At 38.0% G+C, this 13,380-nt stretch overlaps 1 protein-coding gene across 1 annotated transcript in view; it reads right to left on the bottom strand.

Annotated features, from left to right (window-relative positions):
* Positions 1 to 13,380, bottom strand: part of tp53bp1 (tumor protein p53 binding protein, 1) — a 210,140-nt gene that overhangs the window by 172,738 nt on the left and 24,022 nt on the right. Inside the window, exon 5 of the mRNA XM_039771359.1 lies at positions 5,068 to 5,131. Within this exon, the coding sequence (XP_039627293.1) occupies positions 5,068 to 5,131 (64 nt within the window). The remainder of the gene's footprint in view (positions 1 to 5,067; positions 5,132 to 13,380) is intronic.

Below are 13,380 nucleotides of genomic sequence, written 5' to 3'. Positions count from 1 at the left end.
GTAGACTTGAATTTTACACTGCCACCAGCCTGCCTCTAACTTGCAACAAATGTGCTGGGTGGATGTGGTATTCCTAAGAGATAGTAGGAACTGGGGTGCCTGCTAAACAGACGTGGCTTTAGCAGGATTAAAGCACATTAGTTCCCAGGCGATGAGATTATCTAGAACCTGGATAAATGGGAGATTGTCAAATGTCAAGAGTTTGTTAAGGGGCTTCCACATTCCATTCCTGCTGATTTAACAAGCATATTCATTGCCAGGGCAAAGAGAATCATTGAAATGGTACATACAGTGATGGTCCCATTCTCCAGATGATACATTTCAAAAGTGGTTGCCCCAGTGGTGTCTCTAAACTGGACCCTGTTGTAATAATCCAGGATTAGGTGGCATACCTTTTCTTGGACATAGTGAAAATCTATTGCCAGCTGCGCCAGTTTGTATGTTATGGAGCCATATGTATTACTAAGGTCCAACCACAACACTGCCAAGCCTCCTTTGTTCTCCCTTGCCTAAATGATCAGCTGAAGTGACTGCCCTTGCGTGTTTCGGAGTAACCAGGCACCTCTACACAGTGGTGTGAATGCAGGGATTCTTCAGGAAGTACTCTACTAACCACAGGGAAACAATGCTGACAAGAAAATCCCCTCTATGAAGAGTAGCTTGCCAATTCTAAACTGACTGATATTTCTTAAGTTTTCCTCTTTCTACTGCTACCCACCCTTCAACATCAGAATCTTCCACTGTCAGTACAGGAACTTTGAACACCTCTTGTACACATTGTAAGGAACACCGCTTGATCCTGAAGTAGAGTTTGTTCTGGCAGCCCTAACTACATCCTGAATCTGTTTTTATATTGTTTGTATATTGCAACAGAGACACATGTTGTAATGTAGGAAGGACATTGCAGGACTTGCGTATGTGTGAACTGCTAACATTTGAATTTGATGATTGCATATAGTGGCTTACTGGCCTCTCTGTACTATTCTTTCCTCTGCATGTCCTGGAGTACAAAAGAAACCATACAGCCACCATACAGCAACATGGAGACTGGCAAGATTCAGGAAAAAAAACAAATCACGCAGTCACTGATTACAACCGTAAGATGTTATGCGAATGAATATGAATAATAATAATGCTGCATCTGTACCACAATGTTTTCCGAAATGTACTATACACAGGTCATAAAATTAATATTTCCAAATATCATATACATATGTCTCTGGTTTTTTTTTTGTCAGTGAGGTTTTGACATCATGGACCATGAGGTGCACACTAATTCAGCATGAGCAGGAACACTCAATATAAGTGAATAAAAAAAATTCAAGTGACGGTGAGATATGTAGGCGGCAGATTCACCAGCGTTTGTGTGTCAGCTTTTATTCCTCCAGATCAGATAATGTCCAGTTCCATTGCCTCATAACACCACTCAAATCTACAATTATTCCCAGTTTCAAATATAAACTAACAGCACCAGATCCCTAGGGCAGTAGTATATATCTTGATCGTGACTGAGAGAATAAAAGTGAAAAAAAGGTAACTTTTAAAAGCACTATAAATTTACACTGTCTGTTACAGAAGCAAACCAAATGTATGTGTGTACTGTATAATATTAAAAATAAGAGCAGCTCACTACTGAAAACGGCAAATATAAGAGGCAGTTGGGATCGAACCAGGGACTCTTGATTCCAAGTCAGCAAATCTTACCACTACGTCACGGAAGCTGTTGTGTCATCCTTGAACCTTTTGAGAAAAGTGTTTATTTGATCTTTGGACTTCAAGCTTCACAAATTATATAGTTTATGCCAACATTTTGTCATTTACTACTAAAATATGAAAAACGTTTCAGTTTTAACAATGTGTTTACACAGATTATTGTAGAAACGGAGCCGACATGAAATGCTTGCGTTTCAAATAACAATCTATTATCTCCACTCTAAAACTCTTCACTCCCAGATAATCAAGGCATGAGCTGGGAGAACTTTGTTATTATGCCTGTGCAAAGCAGTACTGCTATGGCTTCATGAGAGATGCAACCACCTGCAGAGGTAATGGCTGATCATCCTCTCAGTGGCTCCAACAGTGGGAATTGGAACCTTGATTAATAGCATTTGCCACAGGGCACATGATGGTATGCTGTAGTATGCTATACCGGTAAATCCACGCCTTAAGCTTAACTGGTAGACTAGACGTTCTGCGGTGGTAGGGAGATGGAATAGCAGACTTCTTCCTGCTTGTCTTTATCGGCACATTTACAGGAGAAAAGACGCTGACGGAGAGGTGCGATGGGATTTAAGGTGGGCCAGATCTACGAGTTTTTTTGTAGACTCTGGCAATTCTAGTGTTAATGGTTTTTGTCATTACTCCATCTGAATGGGTCATGATCCATGTATTCGTTTGGGATACTCATCCTCCTCAACCCTGACACACCCCCATCCCCCCAACTTTATAGATCTATGTACAAGGGCATCTCAAAATTAGAATATCGTCGAAAAGTTAATTTATTTCCGTAATTCAATTCAAAAAGTGAAACTCATATATAGATTCATTATAGACAGAGTGATATATTTGAAGTGTTTCTTTTCATTTTGCTGATTATGACTTATAGGTAATGAAAACTCAAAATTCAGTATCTCAGAAAATTAGAAATTTATGTAAGACTTTTGATACAGAAATGTTGGCCCACTAAAAAATATATACATGTACGCACTCAATACTTGGTCGGAGATCCTTTTGCATGAATTAGTGCATCAATGCGGCGTGGCATGGAAGCGATCAGCCTGTAGCACTGTTGAGGTTTTTTGGAAGCCCAGGATGCTTTGATAGTGGCCTTTAGCTCGTCTGCATTGTTGGGTCTGGTGTCTCTCATCTTCCTCTTGACAATACCCCATTGATTCTCTGTGGGGTTTAGGTCAGGTGAGTTTGCTGGCCAATCAAGCACAGAGATACCATTGTCATTAAACCATGTATTGGTACTTTTAGCAATGTGGGTAGGTGCCAAGTCCTTCTGGAAAATGAAATCAGCATCTCCATAAAGCTTGTCAGCAGTGGGAAGCATGAAGTGCTCTAAAATTTTCTGGTAGATGGCTATGCTGACTTTGGACTTGATAAAACACAGTGGACCAATACCAGCAGATAACCTGGCTTCCCAAAACATCACTGACCATAGACACTTCACATTCGACCGCAAACAACTTGGATTCCCTCTCCACTCTTCCTCCAGACTCAGGGGCCTTGATTTGCAAATGAAATGCAAAAGTTACTTTCATCTGAAAAGATGACTTTGAACCACTGAGCAAAAGTACAGTCCATTTTCTCTTTAGTCCAGGTAAGACGCTTCTGATGTCTCTTGTTCAGGAGTGGCTTGACACAAGGAGTTGTAGCCCGTGTCTCGGATACATCTGTGTGTGGTGACTCTTGAAGCACTGACACCAGCCGGAGTCCACTAATTGTGAACCTTCCTCAAATTCTTGAATGGGCTGAGCCTCATAATCCTCTCAAGGCTCTGGTTTTCCCTGTTGCATGTGCTCCTTTTTCTGTCACATTTTTTTGCTTCCACTCAGCTTTCCATTAATATGCTTGGATACAGCACTCTGTGACCAGCTTCTTTAGCAGTGACCTTGTGTGGCTTACCCTCCTTGTGTGACTGAGAAACTATTTAACACTAGAATTACCAGAGACAATGAAAAAACTCGTAAATCCGGCCCACCTTAAATCCCTTCACACCTCTCTTTTGTCTTCTAAATGTGTAGATAAGCCTAAGCAGCAAGCAACTTGCTATACCATCCCCCAACCGCCTGAAAACGGGCAGGAAGCTCTCCCAGTTCCTGCCTTGGTTGATTATCTGAGAGTGAGCTACCCAGAATTGTAACGGGAAATAATTTGATGTGTTTTCTGTGTCTACAACAATCTATGTAAACACATCGTTAAAATCCACTGATTTATAATCTGGTACTATAAATTTACAACGGCTGTTACAGACACAGATCAAATGTATATTTTTAATTGTACTGTATAATATTAAAAATAAGAGCAGCTCACTACTCAAAATGGTAAATTTGCCGGGGAGCCGGTTTCGAACTCACGACCTCCGAATTATAAGCTTCGGAAGCTGGCGTATTGTACTTGCACCTTTTGTGAAAGTGTTTATTTGATATTTGGCCACCAGCCTTCACACATTATACAGTTCATGTCTACATTTTGTTATTTATTAATAAACATGAAAAACTTTTCTGTTTTAATGATGTGTTGACACAGATTGTTGTAGACACAAAACGCACATCAAATTATTTCCCCTTACAATTCTGGCTAGCTCACTCCCAGCTAATCAATCAAGGCAGGAACTGGGAGAACTTCTTGCCCGTTCTGAGGCAGTGGGGGGATGGTATAGCAGGCTGCTTGCTGCTTGGGCTTATTGACACATTTTGAAGACAAAAGACGCTGATGGAGACGTGCAAAGAGATTTAAGGTGGGCCGGATTTACGAGTTTTTCGTAGGCTCTGGTAATTCTAGCGTTTCATTCAGCAAAATGAAAAGAAATAAACACTTGAAATATATCACTCTGTGTGTAATGAATCTAAATAAATTAACTTTTCGATGATATTGTAATTTATTGAGGTGCACCTGTATCATGATACTCCTAAATTGCCAAGCAAGGGTCCTCTCTTAACAGACGCAGGTCTAGTTGTCAACCCTTCCTGCCCTGGTTGCCTTCTTTCTGCACGGTCAGCTATTTCTCCTGTTGAAATGATCCCTTTCAAGGTAGTCATCTGGACTAGTCAGAATGTCTAGTCTTACAGACATCATCAGATGCACTATGGCACATCACTAGTTATGTGAATATGCATGAAAGCAATATTAGATGCTTTAAACAATACAATTCATATCTCAAGGGGCATAAATAACATGATCAAATAAACCCTAATAATTAAACCAAATTATTATTACAAAACAAACCAGAAAAATAAAAAATATAAAACAGAAAACAACTGATGAACATAGTCTAAATTCAAATTACTAATTTATTTTTCTTCATAAACTTTATTTTGCATGACAACAAGCGAAGTTTACCTTGGTATAGCGTTAGAAATGTTTTCAGTTGTAGAAACAATTTCTTCTTCAGATAAAATGGGCTCTGAAAAACAAAAATAAGAAGTATAGTGTGTATTTGTTTGTGGATCACAAACATTAAAATTAAAAAAATGGGAAAAGTTCAATTCCTGACAGATATGTTTAATGTATACAAAGTACTACTTAATCAAGTACATCACACATGATTAACCACAAGAGTTAAGAGACCCCACTGGTTTTAAGGTCAATGGGGACCATATTTGAATCATCCTTCTATTAGGAACACCACACATTTTAACCAAAATTCAGAAATTTTGTGAAAAGTTAATGCTTTTAAAAAGTTTTATTGGGGTAATTCTTGAAATATTACTTTTATTTGACATTGGAATTAATATGATCTGCTTCATATTGGATGAAGAATACCAAGATTATTTTAATATTAATTTGAGTTGATCTTGCCCCATAATGCAACATACTTGAATACATTTTTGAGTTTCTATACAACTAACCAAACACACTTTGTCTTCACTGCTTATATTATCTCAAAATATGAATAAACTAAATTAGACACAGAACTGGTATACTGTAGTGCTTTTTCCCCCCATCCCTTGATTATCTATTCCATAATTATAATATTTAATATATAATAAATTATAATATATAATTTGTATTTGGAAGCTGTTACTGTGAACTCTCAATATGAGGTCCAATGAGCCGTCAATGCAAGAAAAATCAGTCCATCGCTAGGTTGAGAAAACAAAACCTTTAGAGACGTAACCAAAATGCAAAGAGTGGTCAAATCAACAATTTGGTACATTCTTAAAAAGAAGGAACACACTGATGAACTCAGCAACACCTGAATGTCTGGAAAACCAGAGAAGACAGCTGTTCCAGACGATTGCATAACTCTGTCCTTGGTGAAGAAGAACCCCTTCACAACATTTAGCTAAACAAAGAACACTCTACAGGAGGTGGACCTATCATTACCAAAGTCTACAATCAAGAAAAGACTTCATGAAAATAAAGATGGAGGGTATACCATAAGGTGCAATCTATTGGTAAACCTCAAGCATAAGAAAGATAGATTAGACTTTGCCAGAAAACTTTTTAAAAAGCCTGTCTAGCTCTGGAACAATTTCCTTTGGAAAAAGAAAACTAAGATCAATATATATCAGAATGTTGAAAAGAGAAGAGTATGGAGAAGAGAAGAAACAGCTCATGATCCAACAAATAGCACATCGGCTATGAAACACGGTGGAGATATTTTTATGACATGATAATGCATGGCTGTGAATAGAAGACAGTCACTAGTGTTTACTGATATGACTGCTGGCAGAAGTAGCAGGATGAATTCTTAAATGTACAGCGCTATATAGTATCTGCTCATATTCAGCTAAATGCTGCAAAACTGATAGGACAACATTTCACAGTACAAATGGACAATAAGCCAAAACATACAGCGAAAACAAACCAAGTTATTTTCAATGTAAAGTAGTGGAAAATTCTTCAATGGCCAAGTCATCAACTGAACTCAACCCAAATGAACATGCATTTCACTTGCTGAAGAAAAAACTGATGACAGAAAGTCCAATGAACAAGCAGCAACTGAAAAAAGCTACAGTAAAGGCCTGCTAAAGTATCACTAGGGTAGGAACCTAGCATTTGTAAATGGCAATAGGTCCCAGACTTAAAGCAGTAATTGATTATAAAGGATTTTCAACCAAATATTGAAAATGATCATTACAGTTATGATTATGCTGATTTGTCCAAATACTTTTGAGTCCCTGAAAATAGGTAGACCATGTATAAAAATATCTGTCTTTTCTAAATAGCTCATACAATATACTGGCTAAATACTTTGAATTAAATCTGAAAGTCTATACTTCAGTCACATCTTGATTACTTTATTTCTGATCAATGTTGGTGGTGTACACAGGTAACATTATGAAAATTGTGTCACTGTCCAAATACTTATGCACCTGACATTACAGTTTCAGTTTATATCCACCTTGGCTAAGAACATGTCAAACTTAAAATTCCTCAACTTTACACATATCATGAAAAAATTACATGTGAAATTTTAAAACTTTGTTACAATTTACAAAAAAGAATCAATCTTCTTTTCACTATTACTTTTTACTTTAATTAATCCTTTCCAACAAATTTATCAGAAGAGACATTTACTGAATTGCTTAACCTGAAACAAACGCTTAGGATAAGCATTTCTCACAAAATGTTGTCTCTTTCCTACAGACAGAAATGGTGTACATGAGGTAAGTTTGTAGGCCTTCTTGCTGGGACATGTTTTAGACTACAAATATTTCATGGGATTCAGGTCTGGGTTTTGTGATGGATACTCCAATAATGTCACATTGTTTTCTGCAAGCCACACTGTTACCACTTTAGAATTACGCTTGGGATCAATATCCTTTTCGAACAGACACTTGTGCTTTCTGGTAATGTCTATCTAAGTTTTGTTTCAAAATTTCCAGATAATAATCCTACTTAATGATCCCATCTATTTTATGATGTGAATCAGTCCCTTCTCCAGCAAAGCACTCAAATAGCATGATAATGCCTTCCCCATGCTTCAGAGTATAGGATGATGTTCTTTGAATTAACAGCCTCAACTTTAAGCCTCCGTACATATCGCTGATCATTAAGGACAAACAACTTAGATTTTATTTTGTATGACCAGAGAATACTTCCCCAAAAGGCTTCATCTTTGCCCTGATGAGAAACTACAAACTGTACTCTAGCTTTTTTATCTTGATTTTGGAGAAACAGTTTCTTCCTTGGTCGACAATGTTTCAGACCATGGCAAAAATGTGCTCATTAAATGCTGTGTGATGGTACTTATTACTGATGCCTCCAACTCTTTTTCCAGTTCTTAGTTGTTATTTTGGGGTTCTGTTAAACCTTACAAAATAAACTTTGTTCATCCCCAGGGGTCAATTTGTGCCTTCTTCCTGAATGATGTAAAGTCTGCATGGTCCCAAGCTTTTCATATTTTTATATAAATGGATTATTGCTTGTAGAACCTTGATCTTTTTGGAGATAGCTTGTAACGAGTAGGTCGACTTGGTATTATTCACAATTATCCTCCAAATATCTTGACTCAGTTCTATTTACTTCTCTATTACCTTAACCACAGGAAGGTACTCTCTCTGCGGGTAAACCCTTAAATACAGTCACAGGTGCCCCAATTAACATCTCAGAGGCTCCTAAAAGTAATTACATCAATTTCTGGAGTCATCCATACTGCTTAAAGAGAAAATCTGACATAGTGATTAATAGCTAAAATAAATCTCTCTCCAAACTTCTATGTTTACATTTATGGAAATTAAGTAGTACACTAACTGACTTAACACATACAGTAATCCCTCCTCGATTGCGGGGTTGTCGTTCCAGAACCCCCTGCGATAGATGAAAATCCACGAAGTAGAAACCATATGTTTGTATGGTTATATATTTTAAGCCCTTAGAAACGTTCCCACACTGTTTATAAATATTCTCCGCACAGTTATACAGTAAACCCTTGTTTATCGCGGTTAATCTGCTCCAGACAGATAAATGAATTTCAACGAAGTAGGATTTTATTTATAAATCTAATATTTTTGCAGTTAGAGCATTGAAAACCTGTTTACGACCTTCTAAATACGTTTTTTTAACACTATTAGAGCCCTCTAGACATGAAATAACACCCTTTAGTCAATAGTTTAAACTTTTTTTTTTTTTTTTAAAACCATGACAAGATAGAGATGACAGTTCTTTCTCACAATTAAAAGAATGCAAACATACCTTCCTCTTCAAAGGAGTGCGCGCAGCAGAGAATGTCAGATAGAGAGAGAAAAGTAAACAAATCAAAAATCAATAGGGCTGTTGGGCTTTAATGTATGCGAAGCACCGTGATAAAGCGGTGAAGGGATCAATGTGAAGGTAGTCTTTTCAGCATTTTTTTGAGGAGCGTCCGTATCTTCTAAGCAAACAGTCACTATGCAAACAGCCCCTCTGTTCACACCCCCTCCGCCAGGAGCAGAGAATGTCAGACAGAGTGAGAGAGACAGAGAAAAGCAAACAATCAAAAATCAATACGGGCTGTTAGAGCTTTTAAGTGTGTGAAGCACCGCTAGGGAAGCATATCGTATATCATAGAAGAGTTTTATTTAATACGTAATATGTGCTCTGATTGGGTAGCTTCTCAGCCATCGGCCAATAGCGTCTCTTGTATGAAATCAACTGGGCAAACAAATTGAGGAAGCATGTACCATAAATTAAAAGACCCATTGTCTGCAGAAATCCACGAACCAGCGAAAAATCTGTGATATATATTTAGATATGCTTACATTTAAAATCCGCAATGGAGTGAAGCCGCAAAAGTCGAAGCGTGATATAGCGAGGGATCACTGTATATTATTTAGTAATATGTGCGAATTTGAGAAATTTAGAGTTTCAACATTTTTAGCCAACTTAATTGCACCAGTATTTTAATGCTGCTGTTACTGTTAGCAGTTATATATTTTATATTCTAGTAGGTAGCTCTGCCCCCTGCACACTTTGCTCATCAATCCCCAGGGGTGGGCACTGGGCAGCTGAGGTAGTCAAAGTGCTCCTTCTTAGAGAAAGTGATTGTATTTCAAGAGATGGTATACAGAAGAGTATGTGGGGCGTGGGAGGAAGACGGTTTGGTCCTTGGATATTATAACAGAAAACAAAATAGTCTCACATAACATTTTATGTGCCATCTGGATGGATGTTGCTTTTTTTTTTTTTTTGCACCTTCACAACAGCATCAGAATGTACGGCAGCATATTTAACCAGAGAGAAAAAAATAAGGCCATATTTTGTGATTAAAGTGGAAATTTCAGCTTTAATCTCGAAATTTCCACTTTAACCCTGTAGTTTATTTCATCATTAAAGTAGACCGTCATAATCAACATTTTAAAACCTATCCAGCTATTAATTGGTACGTGCTTCTGGGGCTTCGTCCTGAACTGACAGCAGCGGCAAGCAGCAATTGCCACACATAACACATTCAATTTTTTGATATTCCAGCTCTCTACACATTTAGAATCCTTAGATTAATACTTCATATCACTTTCATAATTAAATACATTAAAGTATGTATGTTACATTTTACAGATAAGTCTTTAATTTCATTTAAATAATGAATACTGTTAATAATTACACAAGTAGGGGCAGCACGGGGGGGAGCAGTAGTGCTGCTGCCTCACAGGGACCCGTGTCCCTGGTGTTCCCTGCCTAGAGTTTGCATGTTTTCCTGGTGGGTTTTCCAGGGCTTCCAAAGACATGAAGGGTTGGGGATTTGGTGATGATAAATGATGCTAGTGTATATGTATGTTTGTGTTAGAACATTAGAACAATCTAGATGAGAACAGGCCATTCAGCCCAACAAAGCACACCAGTCCTATCCACTTATTTCTTCCAAAAAAATATCAAGTCGAGTTTTGAAAGTCCCTAAAGTATTACCATATACCATACTACCTGGCAGCTTATTAAACAATACAGCAATCTATATAAAGATGTGAGGGGAGGATTCACTAGTCTTTAGAATATCAGAAAAAGAATATTATTAGAACAATCAAGACAAGAACAGGCCATTCAGCCTAACAAACCTTGTCAGTCCTATCCACTTAGTTCGTTAAAAAAGAAAGACCCTAAAGTCTTACAGTCTACCACACTACCTGGTAGCTTATTTCAAGTGTCTATCATTCTTTGTGTAAGGAAAAACTTCCTAATGTTTGAGCAAAATTTATCTTTAACAAGTTTCCAACTGTGTCCACATGTTCTTGATGAACTAATTTTAAAATAACAGTCTCGATTCACTGTACTGAATCCCTTCGTAATTATAAATACTTCAATCATGTCACCACTTCTTTTTCTTAAACTGTATAGGCTCAGCTCTTCTAATCTTTTCTCATAATTCAACCCCTGTAGCCCTGGAATCAGCTTAGTCACTCTTCTCTGGACCTTTTCTAGTGCTGCTATGTCCTTTTTGTAGCCTGTAGACCAAAACTGCACACAGTATTCCAGATGAGGCCTCACTAGTGCATTATAAAGGCTGAGCATAACCTACTTGGACTTGTACTCCACACATCATGCACTTTGCGATGAGCTGATGCCCTGTCCAGGGAGTGTTTGTCTCGTGCCAGATGCTTACTGGAATGGACACAACCCTGAACTGATGGATGTAATCATTAAATATATTTTTCAGAGATATTATGGCAAGGTATCCTTGGAATTTAATGGATATTTCAGGCAATTCACAACACAGCAAATCTGAATGCTTTCTCACTGTGAAGATATCGTGCACTGCCACCTGGTGGAGTAAGTAAGTAAAGTATAAACAGTACAATGCTTACGTAGTATTACCGTCTGCTGAAGCACGCTTTGCATGGCCTGAAGTATAAATCCAGCCTAAAAGCCTATTACTCAGCACCCACAAGCAACACAGCAGCAGTCCACTATTATCAAAATATAAAGCGACTCTGTCCACCCATGAAACGCGTTGCCTTGAGCCGCACAACTGACACATTCTGTCATTTCAAACACATGCAGCAGTCCAGAGCTTTGAAGAAGAAAAAAAAAAAAAGTAACACACCACTGATGTGGTTGGTTAGTAGCATGCACTGATACAGCGCATTGCTGCACCCATCACATAACAAGTCAACTCAGGATCCCCAGATTAGACCCAAGTGCAGTCATGCAATGGGCGACACCTCAGCACCACACTAGTTAAGATGGAATGGAACAGTGTGAGGTTTTTTTATAGTGACTGGAGTGCCAATTCTGCCACCAACCCCCAGGTTTTTCCCTGCAGGTTGGAGGGCCTACATGCAGGGCTGGAGATGGCAGCTATTAAAAGGTATGTTAAGTTATTAGTAAGCCATTCCTAATGGGAATAGAGATAAGAACAAAAAAAGAAAATTACATTTTAAATATTGCTTAAATTACAGCTTGTGTTAACACTGCTTTTACGAGCTATTGCTGAAAAGGATTTTGAATTATCCGATATAAAAATATTTCTAGAGCGGAGTTCATTTGGGTTAAATTACGTGTAATATTTGGTAAAATGAAAAGGTCTCCACTTTTGCTTAAAACTGCTTGTCAACTTATCAAGTTTTAATTGTATTTGTCATGTTATGTTTAAGTTGTAAGTTTAATTTTTTGTTCAGTAAATTTAGTAAAACAACTCTTACTTGGAGGAAGGGGAGCTTCTTGAACACTAGAATTTCTTAAGCCTATGAAAAAACTTGTCATCCCGGCCCACCTTACATCCCTTCGCACCTCTCCATCAGCATCTTTCGTTTAGTAAATGCGTCGATCAACACAAGCAGCAATCAGTCTGCTGTCCCATCCCCCGCCTTGATAGAGCTCAAGCCAAGGTTCCTTAATCGGTGTGTGAGATCTGGTGTTATACAGGGTAAATGATACAGTATATCTTTATTTGGAATACACGCATTTCATGTGTGTTCTGTGTCTACAAATATCTGGGAAACTGTAGGATGAAAGGAAATGTGAGAAATGCTGAACACATACCTAAAGCAGAAATCTTCTCCACGTTATACTAATAATGACATGAAGTGTTTAATGTGTGAAGACTTTAGTCCAAATATCAAATAAACACGTGCATTTTTCTTCAAGAATATAATAGAAAAAAAAAGCATTCAAATTACATATGGCTGTCAAGGAGTTAAAAACTCAATCTCAAAAGGCAACGCCCAGACTTTAGCCTGATAGTATCACCACCTGGTCAGTGTATACCATCATAGATTTTGCCAAACAAGAAACTGACTGTAGAGAACTTTTTAGAGAGCCAGAAGCAAATGTTAAAAATAACATCAATCATTAGTGAAAATGGCACTAAAGTCAAATTGCTACATTAATCATTTAATGCCTTGTCTGTTTCTTCGAAGCTACACGAGTGTTAGAATTATTTAAAAATTGTAGTGGTATTTAAAAGGAGTGACATCGGACACCATCAGAAGGAGTTGATCTACCACATAAACAGCAACTACCTGAGTATGACAGCCATCAGAGCAGCCAGACTAATAAAAGGTGTACCTGCCTAGAGAGATCTGGCCAGTCCCAGGTCTGCGAACCTCAGAGAGTGCTGCCACTGAAATGTGGAGTTTATGAAACTCCTCTGACAGCAGAGTGCTGTCTGAGCCCTCTCTAGGTGCCTTGTCTGTTGTCTCAGTGTATGCTCTGACCGTGCAGAGTGATGCTTCAATGAGGAAGACATTTTACTTGAAACTTTGCTCAGTGGTTGATGGGTGACCACGAGGTTAC

The sequence above is a fragment of the Polypterus senegalus genome, chromosome 12, assembly GCF_016835505.1.
Source record: "Polypterus senegalus isolate Bchr_013 chromosome 12, ASM1683550v1, whole genome shotgun sequence".
Lineage (NCBI taxonomy): Eukaryota > Metazoa > Chordata > Cladistia > Polypteriformes > Polypteridae > Polypterus > Polypterus senegalus.
The sequence above is the reverse complement of the archived record's forward strand: the minus strand, read 5'-3'. Positions and strand labels throughout refer to the sequence as shown.